Below are 27,937 nucleotides of genomic sequence, written 5' to 3'. Positions count from 1 at the left end.
AAGAGTGTGAAGCAAGCTGGAGAATCGCGATCCGAGCGGGCATTACACGCGCAGGTGGTGAAGTAGACAGGAGTCTGTGTGCGCATGCGCGCACTCCGGGGCCGAGCTGGGGGAGAGAAGCAGATGGAGAGGGGTGGGAGGAGGGGAGTGTGCGGGGGGCAGGGGTGATGCCACCAGGTGGCGGTACCTCAGCAGCATCCGCTGAGCCGATCTTTCTGTTCTGGACGTGAGCGTCCTTCATCCTTGGAACAACCTTCTGGCCTCCATCGTTGAGGGGATAATTGACCTACGAGTCCCATAGCTGGGAAACAGCAGAGCTGGGATTTGAACTCCTGTCCGTCTGAAGAGCCCAGACCCTTAACCTCCGGGCAGCTCTTTGCATTAAGTGACCTCTATGGCACGTCATTGGTCACCTCTCCAGAGCTGAAAGCTGAGGGTTCACTCCTGAAATGGGCCAAGGGCGAGACCTTCATAATTCCCTTGCAGATCATACTTAAACACCCTCCGAAAATTGGGGCCAGAGGTGGCCACGTGCTGGGGTGAAAGTGTAGAGCATGGCGGGCCTGAATACGTGGCCTCTTTCGGAGAAATACATTACAGTGCAACTCTCCCTAATAATGGTTTTACAAGCATCCTTTTCACAGATCAAGAACAGAACATCTGGATCTTTATAATCACTTTTAGCTCCAACTCCGGGCTTCGGGAAGTCTGATATGTGCATTGGTTTTAGATTAAAACATGACATGTGGCGTTTTGGAAAACAAAGTGAACAAATAAAACTCTAGGGGGGATTTTTTTTTTTAAATGCCTTTTCTTGGGAACTTATTTATGCTGATGTTGTTAGCGATTTTCCTTGGATGACAAACTTATATAATTGTAGTAACATGTTTCTGAGATACAGAGGGTGAAAAGCACGACAAAATATAAACCTTTCAAGTCAGCACATGAGTAACGTATATTAGTGACAGAAATGGAGCCAGGGAAAGGGATGTTAAAGAAAGAACATGGCAGATATCAGGGGTGTCCTGCGTCCTGTGGTTATATTATATGGGATTTCTAGAAGTGTTGCTTACCATCTGAGTGTTAGAAATAAACCAGAACATGATCATAATATGCACCAACGTAATTTGGGTCAAGCCGGTCCTTCTAATTAAAATCTCCTTCAAAGGCTCTCACAGCATGGAGCCCTAGGAGGCGGCTGTATGCCAATGCAACAGGGGGATTTTAGTTAGGATGACCTGGAATTGTCTCATCCCCTCCTTTCCCTGGTTCACTGGAAACTCATTGGTTGTGTTTTTCTCGTAATTCCACTCCGTAATGTTTGAGTGAGGTCCTTTATTCCCTCAAGTTCTGGGACTGATAAAATTCAAATCGCGTGTTGTCTAATCATATTTGTTTAAATGCACCACCATGCAACAAACTTTACTATGAAAATGATGCCGGTGTTTAAAAAAAGAACCTGAGTTCTTACAGCCTCGATTTTGCTGGTGCTGCCCTCGTAGCCAGCTTGTGCGTTCCTCCATCAAATGAGCTTGTTCAGTTAGCCTCGGTTCTGACCCTGGGCTGCACCCTGAGTCACCCGGGGTGCTTCACAAGATCCCTGAGCCTGGGTTCCACCTGGAGATCCTGGGGCCATCAGTCTGGGTGTGGCAGGGGCGGTTTTGAGTCTCCCTGGGAGAGTCTCACCCTCAGCTCCAGTGGAGAAACTAAACCAGAGGATTTCCAAAGCCAGGGCTAACCCTAAAGGTCACCCGACCTCAAGGTCCTAAATGAATGTGACTGCCCCTTTCTGATTTCTAGCCTGTGTCGGTATATAACTAATGTCCAAAGTTCAGTTGAATTTCTCAGTGATCCTTATCAGAACCTCGTCTAGCCCAAAGTACTAAGTAGTGAAGCATCTTTTCTGCCACTTGTAGTGTCATTTTATCAGTTCATTCATGGGCTACATGTAAATGATATCCTAATCCTGCCTGCATTCAGAATAGCAAACCACACAGAAGAGGGCTCTTATGAACAGTACCCCAACGTAAGATCTATACTTGCTGAACAGCTTTTGCATTTGCTGTAAATTGCATTCGCCCTGTGGCCACAGATCTTTCATCTCTCCTGAGAAACCCCATTCTTGCCCATGTGACCTGCTGGGAATTGATTTTGTTATTTTGCTTCCCACCGGAGGACTGAAAAAAAATTTTTAAAACAAAGACTGAGCAAACACTGGAGGACAAAAAAAAAAAAAAAACAGATTCTTGGGATTCAGAACTTGTTCTAAATTTTCCAGGGGAGACAAAAAAAACAGCTATTATTCTGTGAGTTTGCCTGAGGGTCAAAGTCAGGCTGAGGAGTGAAGCATCGACCTCAGTGTTGGGTTATCAGTCCCTCACCGTCAGCCCGAGACCCATCCCTGACTTGCTCAAACTAGTTACTGCAGAGATGAAATTTTCCTGCTACAGAGCACTGTTTTTTCTTTGCCAAATCAGCGTGATCAAATATTTCTAAAGCTAAACAGAATGACTTATTGGTTTGCAAGGATTATCCACACCCTCCCATCAATTTAAAAAAAAAGGAAGAAAGAAAGAAAAGCTGCTGGGAGGAGTAGGGCGAGGCTGATTTTGTGCTCAGAAAGATGCCCTGAGGCAGCTGTAGATAGTATTGCTCTTGTTCAGCTTTGGCTGGGCTGGTGTGTTGCTTTATTAGCTCATGTTCCAAATCTGTCACCAGAAGAATGTAGTGAGAATCTTGTTTCAATCCTTTGTCTCTCACTTCTCCCTCTCCTTAGTCGGCGTCCAGCATCTACACAGCCATGATCACCGCCGAGACTCGAAAGCAGCAGTTTTGAATAAAACCTAACAGGCTTTTCACATGATTCATAAGAAGAAGCGGTGGTGCTTATCCCACTCACCCCAGACACACGTTTGCAGGCCCTTTTTCCCACTCACCCCAAAGGTAGTTGCTGCTGAGTTTTAGAACATATGGGATCATCCTTTCTGTGGTATCTGCAAGTCTCCATTGAGGCTGGAGTGAGGGGGAAAGAGAGAGAAGGGAGGGAGAGAGAGAGAGAGAGAGAGAGAGAGAGAGGGAGACGGAGAGCTGGGGGCAGCCCTGATTGTGTACTTGACTTTGCAATTCAGATTGGTCACCTCTGCCTTTAAAAGCTCAAGCTGGAATGCGGGGACCACACAGCCCTCCCTCCACCATGTACGGAACCCACTGGTTAACTATTTCCCTCATCTCTCAACCAATGCTGTGTTTTTAACATTTCTGGAGGGCAGTTTTGTCACCTGTGAAATGGGGATAGATACTCACCGTCGTGGCAGCAGGCTCACCTGAAGGCAGGTGGGCTAAAGCACTTTGTAAATTAGAGAACGCTTTACGGTGATGTGCAGTTGGGGGCAGCGAAGACGAGATGGGCTACTGAAAGCACTGTGTCTGCAGTTAAAGACCGTATCAGTGGAAAACGATGGGGTCAGTCGTTTATGCTCAGCACTGGGTGGGAACGTGGTTTCCAGACGTGAGGAGATAAGGAAGAGGGCAGTGCAGGAGAGGATGGCTGGACAACCAGTGGGCCGGACCCCGATACCTCTTTGCTGTGGCATCACTTCCCAGACCCGTTGACCTCTCCATGGCCGATGGCTTGCTGAAATGCTCCCACCGTGAGCTCTGCATCCAGAGGGAAGGGAATTTCCTAGAGACAGAGGGCAGGTGGGTGCACCCAGCACAGCCGAGCCTTCACTGGAGGAGGGGCTCCCCCAAGAAGGGTCACACGGCACAGCCTGTGTCCTCAGACGTGAGACCCACTGCCTGAGCCATCGCTGTGAAGACAGGGCAGTTAACTCCGCGGAAGAGGGAGTTCTGGACCCTTCCCTGAGCACGGCCTGCCCAGGGATGAGTCCACGGGCTACGGGGCCACCGGGCGGGAAGGACTGCCACCGTCGCCTGAGTGGCCTCTGCCCCGGCGCGGGGTGAAGGGGCCCCGGGCGACGGCTGCGGGATGCAGCAGGAGGCAGCTCCGTGCGCAGCCCCAAGTCAGCGCGCCTGGGCCGGGGCCATGGAGGGCGAAGCAGGGTCACATGTGTGAAGCAGGCGCGTGAGGACGCGTGCGTCCCGGTGGGGCCGAGACCCAGCCACGCGGCACAAACATTTCGGCAAAAACACCGAAATGCAGAACAAGGACCCGCTCTAGCCTCCCCCTTGCCATGTGTATTTTTGTCTTGAAAAACGAGTTTAAAAGGTCGGCCAGCCAAAACGTGTTTTGCTCTGTTTTTACATTACCAGTTGTTTTTCTTCCCCCCATCGAGAAACTGGTTAGAAGGAGGGGTGGGACTCGCTTGCTCTGCCCCTCAACTGTTCGGCTCTGGCCCATGTGTGCCGATGTCACCGTCCTTTGTAAATATCGTAACATCCTCTGTCGGTGCCGCCCGGGCCCCGTGCCCTCAGCGTGAAGCGGCCGAGCCCAGGCGCCCTTCCTGGCTGTCCCTCCACGCCCGCCTGGCTGAGCCCGGGGCGGCCAGCTCTCTGGGTGAACCTCACTACTTCCCGGGCAGCTGTGCCAGCCTCAGTCTTCAGCCCGAGAAACATGGAGGCGGCTGCTTCTAGGGGCCCCGTCTGCAAGAATCCACGAGGGGGAGGCCCATCTAGCTCCGACTCTCACATCCCGGGTTAGCAGATGTCAGGTGGCAAAGACAAACCTTAGGAGACGCCAAGGTGTCCTCCACCGCCCGACCAGCTTCTCCTCCCCTCTCCCTAGTGTGGGCTTAACTTTCCAGAAGCTTCTCAGCAGCTTCTCACCAGGGACTGGGGAACCAGACAGCCAAGCTCTTTAGAATTGGGTGTGCATTAAGAATAAAAGGACTTCTTGAATCTCCAGGGATAGGATTTGGAGTCAATGCATTTAACAACATACTGTCTTTAAAAAAAAAAAAAATCTATAGGATTTATATATTGACTGTAGCTTAACATGTGGATAGTATTAAATATTCTTAGTGCAATTTTTGACACATGGTCCAAGATATCATGTTGCTAATTTGGGAAGCTCCATAATGTATTGTTCTTTCCTTAGAGGGTTTGGGCTGCAGGTGAAAAGCGCTGTGAATTCCTGCAAGTGGTAAAGGAAGCAGGGCATTCAGAGGAGCAGGCGTCTGGCTTACATGGGGTCGGATAACCAGCCTGGTCAGAGGTTAGTGAAGACAGCCTGGTTTCTGAGGACCTCAGTCTGATGGGCAGGTAACCGGGACCCCCTGGATGGCTCCCCTTGGCCTGGGGTCTTCCTGGAGGGCAGGAGGAGCGTGAGATGAAGCCCTCAGGTTGCCAGTCGAAATATTTTGGGAATTTCAGGGACAGAAGCCTGTATTCTTCATGGAAAGGTTTCAGGACCAGCTTCAGGCACTTACCAGTTTACTTCCAGCTGCCATCGGCTCCCAGCAGAGCCCACAGGGGACCAGGGGACAATGTGTGCCTGGTTTGTACTTTTAAAATAGTGTGAAATTGTTCTAAGACGTTGCCTCGTAAAACAGTTTTAGTTTAAAATTACAGAACCCCTCCTTTTTCGCAAGTGCCTCTAACTATACGGATATTAGCACGGCTGTGATCGAAAACTGTAACCATAACACAGGTTAAATAATCTTCAGATATGTTTAAGCCTGGATCACCATACTTGATAACTTTCAATGTGACCTCAAATATCCAAAGTCCTGCTTTTATTTAAAATTTCAGTTTAACAAATCAGTCGTTTAAAACCTTGGATATTTTTTGCTTTCAAGGTAGACACTGAGTTGAAATTCAACGTATTTCCAGCCACCCCTTTTATAGCCGTAAAAAATGAGGTAGAATCTAAAGTGAGTAGAATGAAGTTTAACCTAGGCCTTAGCCATGAAAGAAACATTTAAGTAAATTATTTGAAGTTTGTTTGGACTTCCAGTGTGATTGTCACACAGATTTTGCTTGAAAATCAACTTGGCTATTTTTTCCAAGACAACATTTTACCCAACAAAACTCACTTTATGTATTTTAACAGTGGTTGTCTGTGTGTGTGTTTAATTTGGATCACATGTTAGGTCTTGCAAACTACCACCTTCCTGCATAAGTGTCAGAGATGGAACTGTGGACCCCTTGACGTTGAAATCTGCATCCTCACCCTTAACTGGAATCATCTTGGCAACGAGAAGCTGAACAGCTTAGGGTTAGGGTTAGGGTTAGTTTAGGTAGGATTTCGACAGAAGTGAGAATCCCCCTGTAGTCAGCTTTTGTGAGAGTTTATGCTCCTAAGGGACTCTCCTTGTGAAATAGTCAAGTGGCTTTATTTTCTTGTTTGAAGATACGTAATAGGTTGAAAAATAGAGTATGTGTCTGTGACACTTAGGCACTTAGAAACATGAGCATTGTTTCCAAGAAACCTCTTAACACGCCTGAGCATTAGCGTGATGCCTAGGACTGGTGTAAAGGAGCAGAGAGATGGGTGGTGTGCCAGGTACCCTGCCCATCCCCCCTCTGGGCCCAGGGCTGATGTCATCAGCCACCGGGAGGGCGCTGGGTTTCCCCACATGCGGCTGCGTAAGACCCCGTGTCAGCGTGGGCTTCACACAGCCAAGACCTGGGTTTCAGAGTGGCATCAGCGTGCCCTCTGCTGCCCTGGTGTGTCCTGTAACACCCAACGTTCCCACATTCTGTAAGAACTCACACATTTAGGACCATTCGTTCTGACACTGCCAGCTTAAAAAAAGAGGAGGGATGGAAGGAATAAAACAATAGCATCTGCAGCTTTGGAATTTATGATTATTGTTTCATCAGATGTGAGATTCTGAATACAATGTTCCCAGCATTGCAATGTTTATCTACCAAAGAATATATGATTGTGGTATATTATTGCATTAGACCTGTTACTTTTTTATGAGACTACCTCAGCTTTATAACTCTCAGTATTTTAGTTGATAATAAGGACAACTGGAAGCAGTGAAAGCCCTTTTATTCAGCTGATCATGAAGCCTTGTTAGTTTGGATTGCATGGGTACTTACAGGCCACAGTCACTTCCTTCAGCAGATACTTATTGAGGGCACAGGTGGAAAGTTCTGGGCCTGCCTGGGAAGAAGGGAGGTAAAAGCAGGTGGGAAGGACAGTCCAGGAGTTGAACCTGCAATACAAAACCAGTAGCATTTCAGAGTATTTGATATTTAGGTCACATAACATATGTTTCATGTACATTAAAATAAAAGGCCACTGGGCATGTGGGACATTATGTCAGACCTTTGTTTTAGTTGTTTATTGCTAGAACGGAATCTTCTCACTGTATCCTCCAGAACAGGGCTTGGTCTATAGGGTGCTCAATGCATATTTGTTGAGTAATTGAATGAAATAATTTGCTAACATTTAAGCCTTCCATATCTTAGAGACAGTAAAGCTGCTCTAAACAAAATTTTCCTGACTTGAGGCTTTCCACGAAGAGTGGTGTTTGTAAAATTGACTTGGGAAAGTGCATCAACTCCTTTGCGCCACTAGGGGGCGACATAGTGCAGTTAAGGAATCCAGTGTCAGTGACATCTTTAAAAAGAGAGGTGAGTACTTGAGCTAATACTTGTGAATGTGGGTCACTGTGACTATTAAATCAGTACTGCAGGAAGAGATTTAAAGCTATATCAGCGTATTTTAAGCTGAACACAGGGTAAGCATGTGCCCAGGTTAAAAACATATCCATAAAAAGAGTCTGATTATGTGCTTAAAAATAAAGTATTTTATGAAAAGGTAGCAAGTGAAGCTTTAGTGCTTAATCATTTTCAAATCACTTTCTGCCACCCAATCAAACTGCATATATGGTCTAATAGCAAAACAGCTGTAATGCACATGTTAAATAGAACGTTCTTTCCTCTTCTGAACAGGAAAAGATCTGATAAAAATCCATCATCTGCTGATTTCAGGGGGGAAATGCAGTGGTTCTAGTTCTGCTAAATGGCTGTTGACTGAATATATACCTTCAAAACTGAGTGTCAGTTGCTCGCCTAACATAGTCAAGTCTGTGAATAGATCTCTTGTGCGGAAACCCGTTGGACAACCCTGCTTAAGACAGAAACGCCCATGGGAGGCGAGGTCAGGGAGTATCTCCACTGTTAAGGACGGGGTCACAGGGACTGGGAGGGAGGAATTTTCTCTTATTATGACCTTACATTTAATGAGCATAATCTTGGGATTGGCTCAGTAGTCATGGCTGATTATTTGCGAAATTTATTCTTTTTTTTTTTTTTTCTCCCCCCCCGTCTTCAGTTTGTCGTTCCGACCGTCCTGAGGTTTGGCCTCCTAATCTTTTGCAGGGTGGATCCAGGCCACCCCAGCCTCCTGCTGCAGCGTCCTTCCTCCCCACAAGGGGTCTCGGTGGACAGAGCTTGTGGCCGGTAGCTAAGGCCTCTCGCCTTTTTTCTTTTCATGGCCTCGTCCCTGGTGGAGGGCTGATTCGGAATCAAACAGCCACGGAGCTGGAAGGAGGAGGGGGGTGGGAGGAGCAGTGCTCCCCGACGGGCTCTCTCACTGGGCCTTAAATGATGGGAATTAAGCTTCACGGGAGTAAAGTGATCGCAAAAGCCAAGCGGTTCAGGGGTTGCCAGCTCGGGCTGCCTTCCCTTTCCAGGGGTGACGGGGGTCCAAGAGCAGCTCTCCGCCCCGCCAGGCTCTGGCCCCGCCTGGTCCTCCCCTACTTTGCCTAATTGCAAGGCCATAAAGGAGAGAGCGAGCCAGTCCCTTCAGAGTCCAGGTTGTGAGGAGGGCAGAGGCAGGTTAGGGCCAGATTGGGGGGTGGAACGGTCCTTTTGTAAACTCTGCTTTCCAAGGCTGTTCCCGAGCTTTCGGTCTTCAGTATCACCCTTCTCACCCTCTTGCTCTTTGCCAGGAATATCTAGACAGGAATTTCCTAATATCTCTATTAGAGAATCCCCCCCGGGGACTGAATAGGGAAACGCCGGATTCATGGAAACCAGAACTTGATCTGATATTTACATGCCCAGCACTTTAGCATGGACGAGGCCTTAGCTCCTCCGTTTCTCGTGACTCTGGTTTCAGCCTCTCCAAACTCCATGCCTGTGAGAAGCAAAAGGATGGCTGCTCTGTGTTCACTGGGGCTCTGAGCCATTCAAAAGGAGCCCAGGTTCACAGGGAAAAAGTTCCCGTTGGACGTGAGCACAAGGGGGAGGGCGGAAGGATGTGGATGTCCGGTTAGTGGTGGTCTTTGCCGTAATCCATCAGCATCCTGGCTGTATATGTGGCTTCACATGTGAACGAGTGCTTGGGGGGGGGGGGCCCGTCCTCCAGGTTTGCTGTTTCCTGCTCCCTGACCCCTCTATCTCGCATCGGCAGTCCACTGGTGAAACTCGGAACTCTGGTAGCGTTGGAAACTCTGTGGGGACGTATCAGATTTGGGTGACCCAGCAGGTGGACCCCCTTCTGAAGGACAGACCGATAGCTAAAAGCAAAAGGAAATTGGAGCCGCGGGTTAACGTGCTGTCATTAATCACACAGACACGGTCTCGTCCTTGTATGCGTAAGAGTCCAAGGCGCCCAGACCGGAGCAGAAAGGGAAGTGAGGAGTGCTCGTATTCAGGCGTGGTTTGGCTGACAGCGCAACCTCTTGATTTGAAAATACAGAAGTTTATTTTCCGGAATGCTAAGCGTTGTTCCTACACCTGACCCACTGACCCCCTTTTAAGGACCCAGGACACGCAACCTATTTGGAGACAGTCAGCAGCTGTTGTTGAAGTCGGGGCTTCTGTGGGAGTCAGGATGCACGCCACATAGGTTGCTCCAAAGCCAGACGGTGCGCGCTCTCTGATGGAGCCCGGAGGGGCCCAGGGAAGGCAGAGGCAAAGAGGTTTCCCTTGCACAGCCTCCCTGGCTCCAGGCCCCAGCTGAAGTTCCTTTAGCCCAGAAAGCCCTCAGATCTGGAGTCTGGCAGACTCTGCAGCCGGCTCTATTATTATGTAAATGGACCAACTGGGCAGGCTTTTAAGAGCTTTGGCAAAGGGTAACCCTTTGTCTGCCCAAAGGTAGGCTCTGGCTTTGCTTGTGAGCCTCAAGTTTGTACGGTGAGCAGTAGGTGACCTAAAAGCCAGCCAGCCCGTCAACTTGCACATGGCCTTATTAGGCAGACTGGCAGACCAAGAAGGCTGGCGCCTGGGGACAGGCCAGCACAGCGGGCGGCAGTGGGCTTGCGTCCTGTAAGGAGCCCAAACCCTGGAGACGTGGCCTAGTACTGCTCAATTAATTCTGGTGCAGTGATGCCAGAATAGGCATGCTCCTTGGCAGACACACTTTATGGTGCGGCTGGAAAAGAGGAGGTGACTTCCCAAAGGACAGAGGGGCATAGCTCGTTTTCCTAGCGCTCTACTTACTGTGTAGCTTGTACTGTCAAGTCCTGTGTCAGGACTTATTTGATGAAATATGGACTTAACCAGGAAATGTTTAACGGTTTCCTTTTAGGCCAGGATGTTCTGGCAAGTCAGAATCTTGGTGGCGTTTTATAGTAAGTCTTTCTAGGGGTGAGGTCATGTGCGGGGAGCTGTCACCGGGCAGCAAGGTGGCACCGAGCAAAGGAGAGTCCTGGGAGCAGGGGACCTGAGTTCGAGGGCTGCCACAAATGGGCGTAGGACCTTGGACCGGGCGCGTCCATTGCTCCCTGTAAAATGCGGGTGTGACTGACAAGCTCTGAAATGACCTCTCCATGTAAATTTCTCTCCAAATGGCGTTTCTTACACCTTCTTTGTCCTGTTCAGTAATAAGGTCTTGTGAGCCTCAGTGGATGGTAGCCACAGATCAGCGTCCAACGGAAATATCTAACTTGATTGAATTTCTTAGGCTGAGTCCCTCTTTTTCTCTTTTGCATTTTTTTTTTTTGTTTGCTTTTCCCAAAACTGGATGCGGTAGCTAGAAACTAGGGAAGACGGCACTTTTCTATACTGAAACTTTCGTTCAGGTGTCACACGTTCTTGAGTTAAAGCAGCTGGTGAACCAGAGCTGTGGGGGACGGGGGGAGGGACAGGATTGGCCAGAGGAGAGTTCAAGTTCATGTCTCTGGTCTCAGCCGGTTCCTTCTCTCCCGTCTGCACCTGGTGCAGACACTGGACCACCCACCAAGAAGGAAGGCACCTACAGCAGGTGTTGCAGCTGCCCCATCCCCTGCTCAGGTGACTCCCTCCGGAGACCTTGTGGTAGCGAAGCTCACCGGCTGCGTCTGTGAACGAGGGACTCTCCTCCCCCGGGGTCAGTCGGATTCGGCTCCTGTGTGTGGACTTTCACCACAGGGGGAGAGGGCGTGTTTGACCTTGTTATCGTCCTTTCTACGACTTACCTCTGCTTCTTGTCGTTCAGGAAAAGGGTGAATGACTTTCCCCCTCCTGTTAAAGAAATCCTTTTTTTCTTTTCTTTTCCTGTTTAAAGTGTCCATTTCCATCTCTGTGGACTGCTTAGCTGATTGGTCCCCCAAGGCATGGGCTGTGGCTTTGAGATACTTTTCTTAATACATAAACCTCTGACCTCTTCAAAAAGGGACCTGTTAGCTTGGTGCTGAGCTCTGCCGGGACGTTATAAGACCCTGGGACTCGATGCAAAGCTCACTGGCCAGGGCGAAAATGATTGCACTTCAATTTTTTTTTTTAACATCTTTTTTGGAGTATAATTGCTTTACAATGGTGTGTTGGTTTCTGCTGTATAACAAAGTGAATCAGCTATATGCATACATATATCCCCGTATCCCCTCCCTCTTGAGTCTCCCTCCCACCCTCCCTATCCCACCCCTCTCGGTGGTCACAGAGCACCAAGCTGATCTCCCTGTGCTATGCGGCTGCTTCCCACTAGCTATCTATTTTACATTTGGTAGTGTATATATGTCCATGCCACTCTCTCACTTCGTCCCAGCTTACCCTTCCCCCTCCCCGTGTCCTCAAGTCCATTCTCTACATCTGCGTCTTTATTCCCGTCTTACCCCTAGGTTCATCAGAACAATTTTTTTTTAGATTCCATATATATGTGTTAGCATACGGTATTTGTTTTTCTCTTTCTGACTTACTTCACTCTGTAGGACAGACTCTAGGTCCGTCCAGCTCAGTACAAATAACTCAATTTTGTTTCTTTTTACGGCTAATACTCCATTGTATATATTGCACTTCAAATTTTAAAGAGAAAAAGGTGAACTGTGTCCAGGACGAGAAGGAGCAGAGGAGTCTCTCAGGTGGGGATGTTTCCTGTATGCCCCACAGACGTGTCGGGAGAAGGGAAGAGGCTTCCCGTAAGAACGTGCAATGTGAGGCTGTGTATTAGAAGCCGCAAAAGTCTACTGCGTCGTAAGTTCCAAGACTATTGCTTGAAGCTTTGACATCCTAGTTACGTTGAATGTGGAAGTTAGAATTCTAGCGGGTGGGCAACTGAGTTTTCCCATTTGATTTTAAAATATATCGATATAGCTTTAATGATAAATGGGTGTTTGATTTTGAGGCATAGTCACTGTTTTTGGAAAGTGAAAGTGTTGCCTTTTTCAAAGAAGAGGAAAATGACTTAATCACTGACTCAAATCGATTATACTGCTTTAACCAACTGTGTTTGATTATTCCTTAATCACCTCGGTAAGTGATTAGCTACGGTGGAGCCACAATAAATATTTCACTCCGAATCAGTATAAATGTAGAAAGTCATATGATAATTTATACTTGTCTAGGACTCTGCAGTTACATGCTTGTTGACATGCACCGTCACAGCTGAAATGCTTCAGCTCGTGTCACTGGGCGGTTGGAAGGCCGAGAGGAGGACGGCGGAGTCGGCGGTTCTCTGTTACGGGGACTGAGTCCCTGCAGGACCCCTGCACTGTTTTCCCTCCGTTCTACTTGTGCTCTCGGTCGGTCTAAAGCTCGTGGAACGTCCTCTCATTAGACCCAGGAAGAGTAGCGTACCTGGGAAGACAAATACACGTCCTTGATGGGAGTAATGGAAGAAGCAGGGAAGCTTGCAAAGAGTCAGAGATGCCAGGCGGGAAAGGACTGTGGTGCCAGGTACAAGCATCCACCCTTGATGTGTTAGGTGATTTCCTCATCCAGACCGTGAACTGCTTCACGGTACCGACGCCCTCGTGCCTGACCTCTAGTAGTTGCTCAGCGAATCCTGTGTGAGAAGAGATGGGTCCAGAGGTCTAAAGACGTCTGTCTCACCGGCTTCAAGTGGCCGGGACGTGAAGGCCGGCTGGTCACGTCCAGCGGAGACCAAGCCCCAGGAGCGCCGTGGGCAACCAGGTTGGGGAGGGGTCACAGTCCTGAGGTGCTTAATCCCCAGAATGTGGTTTGTAGAAGCTTCTGCATTTCACTGTCTGCAGCCCCAGTTCAGAGGCTGAAATGCTAAGAGGCACACAGGCCGCATGTTAGGAGATGTCGGCCCCTCTCTGTTCCTGAGAGAGGGTTTGTTCTCTCACCACCTGCAGACCATGCAGTGTGACATTTCAGCTTGGTGTCCGGGTGTGAAGGGGACCCGACATTTCTTTTTCTGCTTGGGCTTCAGTGGCAGCTCGCATGTTTCTTCACAGCACATGTGTTCCCCGACCCCAATCCAGGAGGCTCTCCGTTGCCACCCCTACCTCTGCATGGCCTGGTCGGGCCCGCTCTCAGCTCCTGGATGGGGCCCCATTGAAGCTCACACCTCCTTTAACCATTGTTCTCATCCCATTTCTCATGCTTTTGTCCCCTCCTCCTCCTGCCACGTCCAGCCCTCTCCTCGCCACTCATAAGGCTCACCAGTCACCGTAGAGAAGCCTTCCTTCATCAAACTCATCCTCTGATTCTATTTCCTCACATCACAAGTCGCGTGGACCAGTGGTTTTCGAACTTTCGACCATCTCAGAATCATCTGTGGCAGGGGGACGTTCATTTTATTTTCTTAAAATATAATTAAATTACAGGGCTTCCCTGGTGGCGCAGTGGTTGAGAATCCGCCTGCCAATGCAGGGAACACGGGTTCGAGCCCTGGTCCGGGAAGATCCCACATGCCGCAGAGCGGCTGGGCCCGTGAGCCACAACTACTGAGCCTGCGCGTCTGGAGCCTGTGCTCCGCAACAAGAGAGGCCGCAATAGTGAGAGGCCCGCGCACCGCGATGAAGAGTGGCCCCCACTTGCCGCAACTGGAGAAAACCCTCGCACAGAAACGAAGACCCAACACAGCCAAAAAATAAATAAATAAATAAATAAATAAATTTAAAATATAATTACAGCTCTGTTATATACTTTTTTCTTTTTTAAAGTTTTTTGGCTACAGCACGCAGCATGTGGGATCCTAGTTCCCTGACCAGGGATCGAACCCGCTCCCCCTGCATTGGAAGCACAGAGACTTTTTTTTTTTAAGATTATTTATTTATTTATTTATTTTTGGCTGCATTGGGTCTTCGTTGCTGCGCACAGGCTTTCTCTAGTTGCGGCGAGCGGGGGGCTCCTCTTCGTTGCAGTGTGTGGGCTTCTCATTGCAGTGGCTTCTCTTGTTGCAGAGCACGGGCTCTAGGCACGCGGGCTTCAGTAGTTGTGGTACGCGGGCTCAGTAGTTGTGGCTTGCGGGCTCTAGAGCGCAGGCTCAGTAGTTGTGGCACACGGGCTTAGTTGCTCCACAGCATGTGGGATCTTCCCGGACCAGGGCTCGAACCCGTGTCCCCTGCATTGGCAGGCGGATTCTTAACCACTGCGCCACCAGGGAAGTCCCGGAAGCACAGAGTCTTAACCACTGGACCTCCAGGGAAGGGAGGAGGGCCTTCATTTTTAACAAGCACCCCACATGACTCTGAGGGGCACCCACGTTTGGCATCATTTGCCTTTTATCAGGTGTGAAACTGACTCAGAAGTGTAAATATATCTTTAGTCATTTCTGCGAGCAGAGTAGAATACGTCTTCGACATCTTTGTCATGACCTTCCATTGCCACTCAATTTGTGAGCACAGGATCTGCTTTCTCGGTGACTGTTGCCCAAGGGAAAAACCACCGTGAACGGTCAGGTGTCACTGACATCCCTCTTCCCCCCGGCCCCAATCAACCAGCAAATGCTTTGGAACCTGTTTTGAGACTCTAGGTAAGGTCTTTGGTGTACCAGGTAACATAACCTTTGGGAAACTGCACTGGGAATGGCAGATTGCTGCATTTTTCTTGGGTTTTCACACTGAGTATTGTTGTGGAGGTGGCCATGGCATTGCTTTTATTAAGATGCCCTTCTGAGGACAAGGAAGCCCAGAAATTCTTTTACTCAGAGCTGTTTCCTTCCAATCACTCCGGCATAACTCTGAACAGTTAGGATCTATCAGATATCAACAGCGATTTTACATGTTTACTTGTCTGCCATCTGGATTTTTAGACTCGTAAAAAATTCTCCTATCTGATGATTCAGTATTTCCTAGCTTTCTGTTCATGTGAAAACCATCCACTAGTGAGTATTGAGCGACTGGCGTTCTCCGACTTCCCTGGATCATTGTAATCATGTCTGCGTCCTTCCCCGTGACGGGGTATCCCCCTCAGTGAGATGGGGCTTGGGCCCCTGCTGCTCTAAAGAAAGGGTGTCTGCACCTTATGATGTTCTAGGAGATAGCTTCAGGTTTTATACAGTAAACACCTAAGTGTCTGTTTATTCATCACATCGCCACGTAAGGACCCTTTGTGTGTTGGTGCCCTAACAGGTCAGAAACTTCCTTGGTGTCTACCCGACCCGGGTCAGCATCCGTCTTTGGTCCCCTGCCCTTCAGGGGAACTGCGCCCTGGATGTTCAGCACCTGCCTACATTTTGTGTCTGTCTGTCTGCTTTACCTACAGTGTACGTTTTTTTAAATTGTGGTAAAATATACATAACACAAAATTTACCACTTTAACCATTTTTTAATAATTTTTTTTTTCTTTTTTTAAATTTTATTTTTGGCTGCATTGGGTCTTCGTCGCTGCGTGCAGGCTTTCTCTAGTTGCGGCAAGCGGGGGCCGCTTTTTTTCGTTGCAGTGCGCAGGCTTCTCATTGCGGTGGCTTCTCTTGTTGCAGAGCACGGGCTGTAGGTGCTCGGGCTTCAGTAGTTGTGGCACGTGGGCTCAGTAGCTGTGGCTCACGGGCTCAGTAGTTGTGTTGCGGGCTCTAGAGCGCAGGCTCAGTAGTTGTGGCGCACGGGCTTGGTTGCTCCGCGGCATGTGGGATCTTCCCGGACCAGGGCTCGAACCTGTGTCCCCTGCATTGGCAGGCGGATTCTTAACCACTGCGCCACCGGGGAAGCCCCCCACTTTAACCATTTTGAAGGGCACCGTTCAGGGGCCTTAAGCACATTCACATTGTTATACAGCCATCATCACCATCCACCTCCAGGACTTTCTTTCTTCCCCAACTGAATTTGTTCCATTAAACACGAACTCCCAGCATCCTCTCCCCCTAGTTCCTGGTGACCACACTCTCCTTTCTGTGTCCATAAACTTGACTCTTCTGCTTTTACCTCTTCTCTGTGGCATCATGCAGGGTTTGTCCTTTTGTGTCTGGCTTGTTTCATTGAACGTGAGGTCTTCAAGGTTCATCTATGACATGTGTTCATAGCATGTGTCAGAATGCCATTTTTTAAGGCTGAATAATATTCCACTGTCTGTATATTTCAGTGTATATCTTAAACACGAAACTGACCTTTGTCTATTTTTCTCTTGCTCTGAGAAACAGTTGATTATCCTCTCTAAGCTCGTTGGATTGTTTTCTAGCAAGATTCACTAGCTATAGATTCAAAATCGGCCAGAAGTTCAAATGATTAAATTCTCACAACAGATGTTAACATTACTTGTTTGAACATTTAATGTAAAGCATTAATAAGTCTTTTGAGAGATTGCAATAGGCCTTTTCTTTAAAAAAGAATTCTTGAATATAGCAAGACTGGCATGGTTCTTTCAACACATCTGATAAAGAAATATCTGTGAGTGGTAATATTTCTTATTGTTGAAAGTACTTTTGCTTTTTCACCTCTGCATACATGGCCTGTATTAAATTACCTTACATAATCACACAACACCAAATTTTATTTGCAGACTTGCCCTAAATATTTCCACTAACCAAAATTTACAGAGCATTTCACAATGCACACTAAAATGAGGAATCTGGAATGCATGAATAACCAGTATGTGATAAAAGGGAAATGAAAGGGCCCAAACGGTCTCCTTGCTGATGGGATTACCTCATGGCCGGCAATCCTGCCCCAGATTAAGAGTCTACGCACATAAATAAAATCCACTAAAGAAAATGAGAATACCATTTACAGCTGCTGCTAGCGTACAGAATACTCCTTTCGTAGGCTGTAAAAATATATCCTGCACTTTGGAATGTCAGCCCAGCCATCGACTTTAGTAGCTTATGGTAGCTTTCATTAAAATCGTGTGGTGCATCTTAATTTTAGAAATGCACTGATAACTCACAATAGTGTGTATTCGGACAATTGTTAGTCACCATTTCACACTGGCCTGTATTGCCTTAAATTCCAGGTCACTCTCCTGTGGTCTGGGGCTGCCCCAGTTGCAATTCAGGGAGCACGGTAAGAAACGCAGGGTGCCGTCGCACAGCCCTGTGCCCTGTGCCCGCAGGTCTTTTCAGCGTGTAGATCCCTGCATGGATTAAATAACTTGTCCCAGTGTTCAGGGCGCCTCCACATCATTTTCTCGCTGGGTCATGACCTCACCTTTGTATTTCCCTCTTTGATTTTATTTTGGCTGCCTGCCCAGTGAATGGCTGTTTTGCCTTTAGAGATGCGTTTTAAAGGGTCAATCTAGGCTTGCATATTTCTCCCAGATCACACCGTATCTCAGTTTTCTCATCTGCAGGGGGGCGATACTAGTAGGATCTCCTAGAGAGGACCACATGAGTTAGCGCCCTAGAGCAGGGGTGCCCAACCCCCGGGTCACGGACCGGTAGCGGTCCCTGGCCTGTTAGGAACCAGGCCGCACAGCAGGAGGTGAGCGGCAGGTGAGCGAGCGAAGCTTCATCTGTATCCACAGCCGCTCCCCATCGCCTACATTACCGCCTCCTCTCAGCATTGTGGTGAATTCTATAATTATTTCGTTATATATTACAGTGTAATAATAATAGAAATAAAGTGCACAATAAATGTAATGCGCTCAAATCATCCCGAAACCATTGCCTCCTGACTCCGGCCAAGGAAAAATTGTCTTCCACGAAACCAGTCGCCGGTGCCAGAAAGGTTGGGGACCGCTGCCCCAGAGCACTCAGCGCTGCGCCCACCCCACCGTGCTGTCAGCAAGCTGGCCAGGTCTTCCCCGCCTCTGCCCATCATCCCACCGGGTATGGTAGAAAAATGGCTAGTTGCCAGTTGGAGTATTTGGCTCTTTCCCTTTTCATTGGCTCTGTTTCCGTTTCGTCCACCATGGTGATGACTCCCAAAGAACAGCTGCCCCTTGTCCCGCGGGGATGCGTGAATGTCATCAGCCAGACCCTCCACAGGACCCCCGGCTCCTCAGTCTAGCCTCGGCCACGCTGCACACTCCCTCAGGGTTTAACACCTTCACCCTTTGTCATCCGACACCGTATCTTTTGACCTTGGCAATGGAGGAGGTGACCCTTCTTACCTGGCCTCCTAGTGACATTGTCCACAGCTGTACAACAAGAATCATCTCCCGTGGTTTTCCCACTACGAGACATCCCTGGAGAATCTTTGACCTTTTCTTCCTGTCTCTCCCCCAGCATTCATATTCATGCTCCCCGTAATATCCTCACATTTTAGGAAAGACAAGACGACTTTAGAAGGAGTCTCAAGGAGGGCCCACCCGGGGTCAAGATTGAGAAAGCCTGTGTTGCATGTCATTAAGGGCGTTGACCAATCTCTGGGTCAGCTTTATTTATAGCCAAGAAATGCTTACAGTAGGCTTAGAAGAAATGGGCAGTTTGACCTTGTGCCATCGGCCCATGGGCACACTTCCAATCATGATTTTGCCCTGGATTTTTAGGCCACTTCTAAGCCTTGGGATCTCAGAAGGACCTATTACCTTCATCTTTATTTGTACTTAATTGTTTTGGTAATTATAGAAGTCATTCATGCCTATTGTGGAAACTTTGGAAATGGAGAGGGGAAAACATGGAGAGAGTCATCTCTGAGTTGGGAGATAATTAATGCTTTGGGATGTTTATTGTCTTTCTGATAAGGTCTGTGTGTGTGTGTATCTCACATATCATGAAAAATGTTCAAATCACCAATGGAGTTTCAGATCTGGTTTTCTTGTGTGATTTGTTTACCCATTCTTCTCCATGTCCCCCTGTGTGGGCTGGTTCCAGCTTTATACATGTATAAACACAACTATGGTAACCATCCTTCTCCTCCTTCCTTGGGTGCATTTCCAGAAGTAGAATTCCTAAGTCATTGTTTTATACACTCTTCAAAGTTGCTAATAACATCCGTACCTTGTCCTTCTGCCATGAGGTGAGGGCCTTGGGAAGGGGAGGAGGAATCAGAGACTTACCAGCCGCCTGCTTGGTTCGTGACACTCACCCACACCAGGCACACTGGCTTGTCTTTGCTTTGGGTCTCAGATATGGCCTAGTTACTCATGTCTGGAGTCAGCCCTGGTCTTGATGAACATCTGTGGCACCAAAGCCAGACCAGGAAATCACGTGAGATTTGTAAAAAGCAACCAGCAGCTGGCTTGCCTCCTCTTCTTGGGGTCACACTGATCTTTTTGCCAATGAAGGCAACCTGGGCTCTCGGGCTGGGGGACACCATGACCTCAATCCAGGACGAGTTTACAGCAGTGGCCCCCGTTCTTTTGTGCCCAGGCTAATGTGGGACTCTCCTGGGGAGAGTGAGAGGGTGTGGACTTCCAGCCTGGCATTGCCACACCATGAGCTGTGTGATCCTGAGACAGTGCTTTAACATTGTGCAAAAAGAAAGGCACGTGTGGGAATGTCAACTGGTGCAGCCAGTGTGGAGAGCAGCATGGAGCGTCCTCAAAAAACTAAAAACAGAGCTACCCTACGATCCTGCAATCCCACTCCTGAGCATATATCTGGACAAAACTGTAATTTAAAAAGATACATGCACCGCCGTGTTCGTAGTAGCTCTACTTACAATAGCCAAGACATGGAAACAACCTAAATGTCCGTCGACAGAGGAATGGATAAAGAAGATGCGGGGTATGTATATATACACAGTGGAATACTACTCAGCCATAAAAAAGAATGAAATAATACCATTTGCAGCAACATGGATGGACCAAGAGATTATCAACAAAGCGAAGTAAGTCAGAAAGAAAAAGACAAATACCATATGATATCACTTATACGTGGAACCTAAAATATGACACAAATGAACTTATCTACTAAACAGAAACAGACTCACAGACATGGAGAACAGACTGGTGGTTGCCAAGGGGGGAGGGATGGATTGGGAATTTGGGGTTTAGCAGATGCAAACTAGTATATACTAGTATATACTAGCACAGGGAACTATATTCAATATCCTGGGATAAACCATAATGGAAAAGAATATGAAAAAAAATGTATGTATGTGTATAACTGAATCACTTTGCTGTACAGCAGAAATCAAACACAACATTATAAGCCAACTATACTTCAATAAAACTTTTTAAAAATTTAAAACTAAAATAAAAATAAAAAAGAAGGCCAAGTGATCAGAAAGGCCTCTTCAGCTCCAGTTTTCCCAGACTCCAAGATTTTGGATTTACCGAGGCCTGATTCAGTTGTCTTACTGATTCCACTGTGGGACGTCGGCATCTTGGTGGCCCATCCGCAGTCCTTCTTGGTCATCTAGTGCCCCTCCAGCCACCACCCATGCGTCGTGACACGACGTGCCCAGGCCTGCGATGGCGACCTCCCTCCGCCCCTCCCATTCACACATTGATGCCTCTTGTGCCAAAGCTTTTCTGCATGCTCATCTACCGGAAACTTAAGCATTGGCTTCATTTCTTTTTAATGTCAAGATTAAAACTTCAAAAACATCCAATAAAATATTTTACTTCCATAAAGAATTGCTTCTGAGTTTTGCAGATTATAGTCCTTTGAAAAAGGAAAAGATGAGTGTTTCTAAGTGGACATAGTGGCAGAGAATTGTGTGTGTCTCATGCACCACCAGTGATTCAGTGATGTTGTTGGAAAGGAAATACAGTACTTCCCCTACACAAGAACGTTCAAGTTGCGAACTTTCAAAGATGCAAACATGCCCCCGTATGCCAGCTGTTGTACTGCACTACTATACTTTCCAAGGTACTGTTCTGTGAGATTAAAAATGTTTATTTTTTGTGTTTGTTTGCTTTCTATGTATTATTTGCGTGAGAAGTATTATAAACCTATTACAGCACAGTACTATATAGCTGATTGTGTTAGTTGGGTACCGAGGCTAATTTTGTTGGACTTACAAGCAAATTGGACTTATGAACGCATTCTCAGATCAGAACTCGCTTGTTTGTAGGGGACTTACTGTACAGCACCATCACAGTTTTAAATTAAGATATCTTCTCCCTGAAATTTAAGAAAATCACAATCACAACTTACAGCTTTCTCTTCAGATCAGTAGAACATGTTCACCTACAGAATGATGTAAGGAAACGTTTGCCTACTTTGCAGCTCCCTGTGTGAAAGAGCCAGCCTAAAATAATATAACAATTATTAAATATATAATTATTATATTATTATTCATAATTATTATTATTTCTAATTATTGGAGAGTGAATGAAAAAATTTCATGGCTACTTTCTAGTGATGTAAAATGTAGCTTTCTTTGTAGTTTTTTTTGGTTTCGTATGTATGGGGTACTTAAATAGGAGGTCAAGTTGCATATCCGTAGTTTAATAAAGACTTTTGTGCTTTTTCTTTTCAACCATGAAGCCGTATTTAAATCTGTGTGCTTTGTATCCTCACTGATGGGTGAGGTAAGCCATCCTAGGAAGATCCATCCCATGGCCAATTTAAAGAGAATATCCAAATTCATTTTATTCTGTACTGGAATTGCATTTAAGAAATTTAAGCCAGAATTATTCCATAATAATAATTCAAAAGAAACATTTAGAGTCACTTAGGATAATTCTAATTGAGAATACTATAGGAAGAGTAGTTTTCAGGAATGTAAATACTGTGCTTTATAAATTAAATTCTTTACCAAGGGTTATTTATAAACACACACATTATTCCATCCTATCTGATTATTCATTTTCAGAATCAGTTGCTTCTACAATCCCCCCTCCTCTTTTTCCTACAGCTCCTTTGCCTTCTTAATCCTCCTTTAGCCATGGCCTGATGATAAAGTTTCCGCTTCGATTATCCAGAGCACTTCTGTTGTTCCTTGCTGAGTTTTTTTCACCTGCTCTATTTGCCATTTCATCCCAACTTTAGGAGAGTTGGAGTAATCAGCGGTAGAGGGAAAATGCCAAATGCCACTGCTGCCCCATGGAGTGGCCAATGTGCCTTCCGTCGCCGCGCCTTAATGAATTTGCTGTATAAGTCTTCCTTTCCAAGTGAAGTTTGTCGTTTAGAAATCAGTTTAAATCAGTCTGGTTTGAAAGCAGGATATAAATTGACAACGCAAATCATTTTAGAATGGTACCTCTAGCCTTTAGGAAAAGAGTATTCCATTATTTCCTATGACCATTCAGCAAACATTCACTGCAGGCCAGCTATGCAGCAGGTAAGTGTCAGTACTAAACATACAAAGATGGACAGACTCAGGGTCGCTGCCTCCTTGGCGGGGCGGGGGTGGTGGTGAATGGGGGCAAATCATGTCTCGATCCCACCCCTCCCCTCAGGACCCTACGGCTCCATCACTCAGCAAGTGTGTACCCAGCACAAGTTGCTTCTCTAGCCCTCTGTTTCCTCCTCATCTTGTAAAGGAGACGATCGTCCTAGGCTCTCTTCGGTGCTCCTTTTGGCTGTCAGATGGTCAGAGTCTCTAATTATCGCGTGTTTGTCTTGGAGTTGCCTTATCACTGCTTAGCCCCACCAGCTACACGTTGCAGTTAAAAATCAACAGCAGACTCCAGCATTTCCGGTTCTGCATGTAAGGAGCTCGGAAGTCACCACTTCATCCCAACAACAAGTACAAAGCTGAACAGACTGAAAAATCTACAATTCTTCTTGGGTCCCTAAGAATTGGGAGGAGCAAACCACTGCCCCTAAGATTAGAGACACAGGCCAATACAGGGAGTCGTGTCTTACTTAAAGGAGCAGAGACTCCCAAGCAAAACAGTGGAGCAAACATAGTTTCTTCAACCAGTGGTTCTGGGACAACTGGACATTCACATGTTAAAAAAAAAAAAAAAAAAGAATCTAGACACAGACCTTACACCCGGCATGGAAAATAACTTAAAATGGATCATAAACGTAAATGTAAAACACAAAACTATAAAACTGCCAGAAGATTACCTAGGAGAAAACCTCGATGACCTTGGGTATGGTGATGCCTTGTTAGATGCAACACCAAAGACACGATCCATGAAAAAATAATTGATATGCTGAGCATCATTAAAATTAAAAACTTCGGTTCTGGGAAAGACAATATCAAGAGAATTAGAAAAACCACAGACTGGGAGAAAATATTTGCAAAAGATGCATCTGATAGAGAACTGTTATCCAAAATATACAAAAAGCTCTTAAAACTCAACAATAAGAAAACAAACAACTGAATAAAATTTGGGCCAAAGACCTGAAAAGACACCTCACCAAGGAATAGATACAGATGGCAAATAAGCCCTTGAAAAGATGCCCCACATCCTATGTCATCAGGGAAATGGAAATTAAAACAGCAGTAAGATGCCACTACACACCTATCAGAATGGCCAAAACCACAGCACTGACACCACCCAATGCTGGTGAGGATGGAGAACAACAAGAACTCTCGTCATTGCTGGTAGGAATGCAGGATGGTGCAGCCACTTTGGCAGTTTCTTACAAAACTAAACATACTCTTACCATATAATCCAGCAATCATACTCTTTCTTTGGTATTTACCCAAAGGAGTTGAAAATGTATAGCCTACGCAGAAACCTACAATGGGTGTTTAGAGCAGCTTTATTCATAATTGCCAAAACTTGGAAGCAACCAAGATGTCTTTCAGTAGGCGAATGGAGAAATAAACTGTGCTACATCCAGTTATAATCCAGAATACTATTCAGCACTAAAAAGAAATGAGCTGTCAAGCCATGAAAAGACATGGGGCACCCTTAAATGCATACTACGTACTAAGTGAAAGAAGCCTATCTGAAAAGGCTACATACTGTATGATTCCAACTATATGACATTCTGGAAAAGGCAAAACTATGGAGACATAAAAACATCAGTGGTCTCCAAGGGAGGGAGGTGAATAGGCAGAGCACAGAGGATTTTGAGGGCAGAGAAAATGATGGGTACGTGTCATTGTATGTTTGTCCAAGCCCATAGAATGTACAACACCAAGAGCGAACCCTGCGGTTAAACTATGATGATTATGATGTATCAGTGTTACCAAGGTTCATCCTTGGTAACACATGTGGCATCTGGTGGGGGATGTCGATGATGGGGAGGGCTGTGTGGGTGTGGGGTGGGGAGTATGTGAGAACTTCACTTTTGTAGTAAACCCAAACCTGCTCTAAAAAATGTCTTTAAAGCAGGTTTGGGTTTACTACAAAACTGAAGTTCTCACGTCCTGCTGGCGCAGTGGTTAAGAATCCGCCTGCCAATGCAGGAGACACGGGTTCGATCCCTGGTCCGGGAAGATCCCACATGCCGGGGAGCAGTTAAGCCCGTGTGCCACAACTACTGAGCCTATGAGCCACAACTACTGAGCCCGCGTGCCACAACTACTGAAGCCCGTGCAGCTAGAGCCCGTGCTCCCAACAAGAGAAGCCACCGCAATGAGAAGCCCGCGCACCACCACGAAGAGTCACCCCTGCTCACCCCAACTAGAGAAAGCCCGCGTGAGGCAGCGAAGACCCAACGCAGCCAAAAATAAACAAATAAATAAATAAATTTATTTTTAAATGTTTTTTTAAAAAATAAAATAAACAGTGTCAGTAGAATAAGTAATACTTAAGAGCCTCTGTCTCAAAATTTTTGAACCTCTAGTAATGTCTGTCTTTTCTTTTCCCACAATTTCACTCATATGTTGTTCATAATCTTAACTCTTAACTATGGGATTTTGGCTCCCTGTTCGATAAAGTATTCCATTGAACTTAGCCAAAGCCAGACTCGGAGCGGCCTGGGAATACTTAGGAGTCTTCCCTTCTTCCCAGTACATTGAGAGTCTTTGTATGGTTTTGTTTTTATTTGTTTGTTTATTTTTAAGGCAGGGAGGTGTTGTCCTGACTCTCCCGATGGTAGTTAGGTTACAGCATTGTCTCCTAAGCAGAAGCTGTGATTCAGCCATGGCTTTGAAGTAGTAACCTCATAAATGTCCCATCCCTGGAATCCAGTCTGTTTCAGCATCCACAGGCCTAAATTCTGCTTGTAATCTGATTACGGGGTTTGAGCTTTTCTAGCCTGCAGTCTCTTGCTTTTCGTTTACTATACACTCAAGGACACCAGTGCCTGATTGCTGTAGCCCTGCGCTGTGAAAAGCTCAACCCAGTTTTGCTCAGACGGGCCGCAGGCCGTGGCTGGTTGAGAATTAGCTGTAGAGCAGGCTCTGTCCCTGAACTTTCTGTGTGCAACCATGTTCAGAAGCCCAGGGATTTCTAGCTACTCGGGAGCTTTCAAGTTCTCTGAGAAACAAGGTAAGGCGAAAGAAATGGAAAATGCACTGAAGTGTCTATTTTATAACATCGTGACTGTCTTGCATCGTCCGTCTTATCTTGGATGCCCCTGTTATACGGTTCTGTTTTCTCAAAGGATACCTTAAATGTCTCATTGACTTTATAAGTTAGCTTGTCTTGTGATTGCTGAGAAACATGACTTTTTTTTTTCTGTTGTAAGTTAAAGATATTGCTAAACCACTAAAGCCTTTATGGAGGAAACACTGCAGATTAAATTGGAATGCCCAAACTTTGGATTAAGTTCTGGATGTGCTGTACTTTAGCTAAAATATTTTTCTAAACCAAATGTTATATCTACTGAATTATTTCCAGTAGGCAGTGGTGTTTGTCTTTTTACGAAATCTTCATGGGAGACTGTTTGGAACAGAATGTTGTCTTTTTAGTGGCTTCCTTTTGAGCCCAGAGGAAAAGATGTGCTTTCAATGTAACTGCTGAAGTGACATCTCAGATTCAGTTCACTGATTGAACCAAAAAGAAATGCCTAGGTTATCTTGAATGACACATTGGGAATTCAGCCATTGTCTGTAAAAGTATTTTCTAGCCCAAATGCACGATTAGGAAGTGATTTGAACAATTGAGGCATCAGATTCAGGAATTTTCTTCTACAATATTTGATAGCTTTTTTTTTTTTTTTACATCTTTATTGGAGTATAATTGCTTTACAATGCTGTGTTAAGTTCTGTTGTACACCAAAGTGAATCGGTCATATGCACACATATATCCCCATATCCCCTCCCTCTTGAACCTCCCTCCCACCCTCCCTATCCCACCCATCTAGGTCGACACAGAGCACCGAGCTGATCTCCCTGTGCTTTGATAGCTTTTTGAACTGAGTTCTCTTTTTCTAAACATGTCACAAAGATATTTGTGTAATTAGCAGAAAAGCCTAGATGTTTAACTGGCAATATACATTTCGTGTTTTTGTATTTCTCTAGTTGGTCGGAATTTCCAAATTCCAGGATTCAGGATGTATTTTAATGACTAATGACATGTCGGCATCTGGTATATCTTGTACCTCCTTTTCCTCAAGCTTCTGCCCCCAAATATTAAACAGTAAAAGGAATTTCCTTGGGGGAAGGAATTTCTGTAAGTGGTCTAATTGTGGTTTTCTGGGTGGACAAACGGTTGCTATATGCCAAAACCTGTAAAACAGATTACTTACCCAAAGCTGGCTATAAATTTGTCTGTGCCTGGTTTTCATTAACCAGCTCACTCGATGCGTGTTTTTGCTGGATGGGATTGTTACCAGCTGTCTTTACATAATATATGTCTTGTCTTCAAAAATAAATAAGTGGCCAATTTGATGTATCGTTATTATTTAGATCTTAATGAAGGCAATAAAAACACAGCTGAAGTGTTCCCGCCCCCCCGTTCATCAACCCCTCATGTGCCTGCCCCCCACCACGCATTCTTTAAAAGCATCTCAAATATATCAGGCAGTGATGACTTTCAACCTTCCTGGTTACCTGGACCAAAATTGTTTAATTTTTTTCGCTCCTTTTTTTTTTTTTTTTTTTCTGAGGATAATATCCATGTTTTTCAGTATTTAATTGCTTTGAGTTACTCTTGTAGCCATAGAGAATTTAAATGAAAGCATTGAACTATGTCAGAATTTTTTTTTTTAACCCATGGAGTATCTTGGCTACTGTTAACCAAAACCAAAACCAAAAAAACTTGCCTAAGTAAAATGTATGTGGTGGAATTTGCTTCATAAAGGTGTCCTTTTTGTATTCATATTTCTGGTTCATGGTTTCCTTTTTCTTAAATGCTCTCAAAGGGAGGCTGAAGAATTTTTTTTCCCATTGGAGTTTTTTTTTTTTGGTTTTAACTGACTGTGTGGGTATTTCAATCTTATATTATTTCTTTCCCCTTAGATTTGAACAAGAAAAACTTAAGCCTTGCTGGATTCCCGCGTCAAAGAATAGTTCCAAGGTAAAGTAGTCTTTGCTCAAGGAATCTTAAGTTTTGAAGATTTGTAAGAGCTTTTGAAATTATTCTCCTACATTCCTAATTCATGAGTTTTAAATGTTTGAAAAAAAATGTTTTTTCCCCAGAGTTTGACTTGTTAAAACATGCGAAGCGAGCTGACTTAGTACACTCAGCTAGCAAAGATTCTTTTTGTATTTAATGCTTTTTATGGGAACTATTTGCAAAACCGACTATTGGTATCTCTATAATTACACACTTGTCAAGGGCTATTATCTTTTCT

At 45.9% G+C, this 27,937-nt stretch overlaps 1 protein-coding gene across 19 annotated transcripts in view; it reads left to right on the top strand.

Moving 5' to 3' along the window:
• SVIL (supervillin) overlaps positions 1-27,937 on the top strand; it is a 239,797-nt gene that overhangs the window by 109,867 nt on the left and 101,993 nt on the right. For all 19 annotated transcript variants that reach the window (XR_014242949.1, XM_082386363.1, XM_082386378.1 and 16 more), the window contains one exon: positions 27,603-27,660. Coding sequence is in view for 12 of the 19 variants with exons in the window: in XM_082386375.1 (XP_082242501.1) it covers positions 27,603-27,660 (58 nt within the window). In the remaining 7 variants the exon portion in view is untranslated. The remainder of the gene's footprint in view (positions 1-27,602; positions 27,661-27,937) is intronic.

The sequence above is a fragment of the Balaenoptera borealis genome (genome assembly GCF_965194805.1).
Source record: "Balaenoptera borealis genome assembly, chromosome: 3".
NCBI classification, from domain to species: domain Eukaryota; kingdom Metazoa; phylum Chordata; class Mammalia; order Artiodactyla; family Balaenopteridae; genus Balaenoptera; species Balaenoptera borealis.
This window is presented reverse-complemented; position numbering and strand designations above follow the sequence as displayed.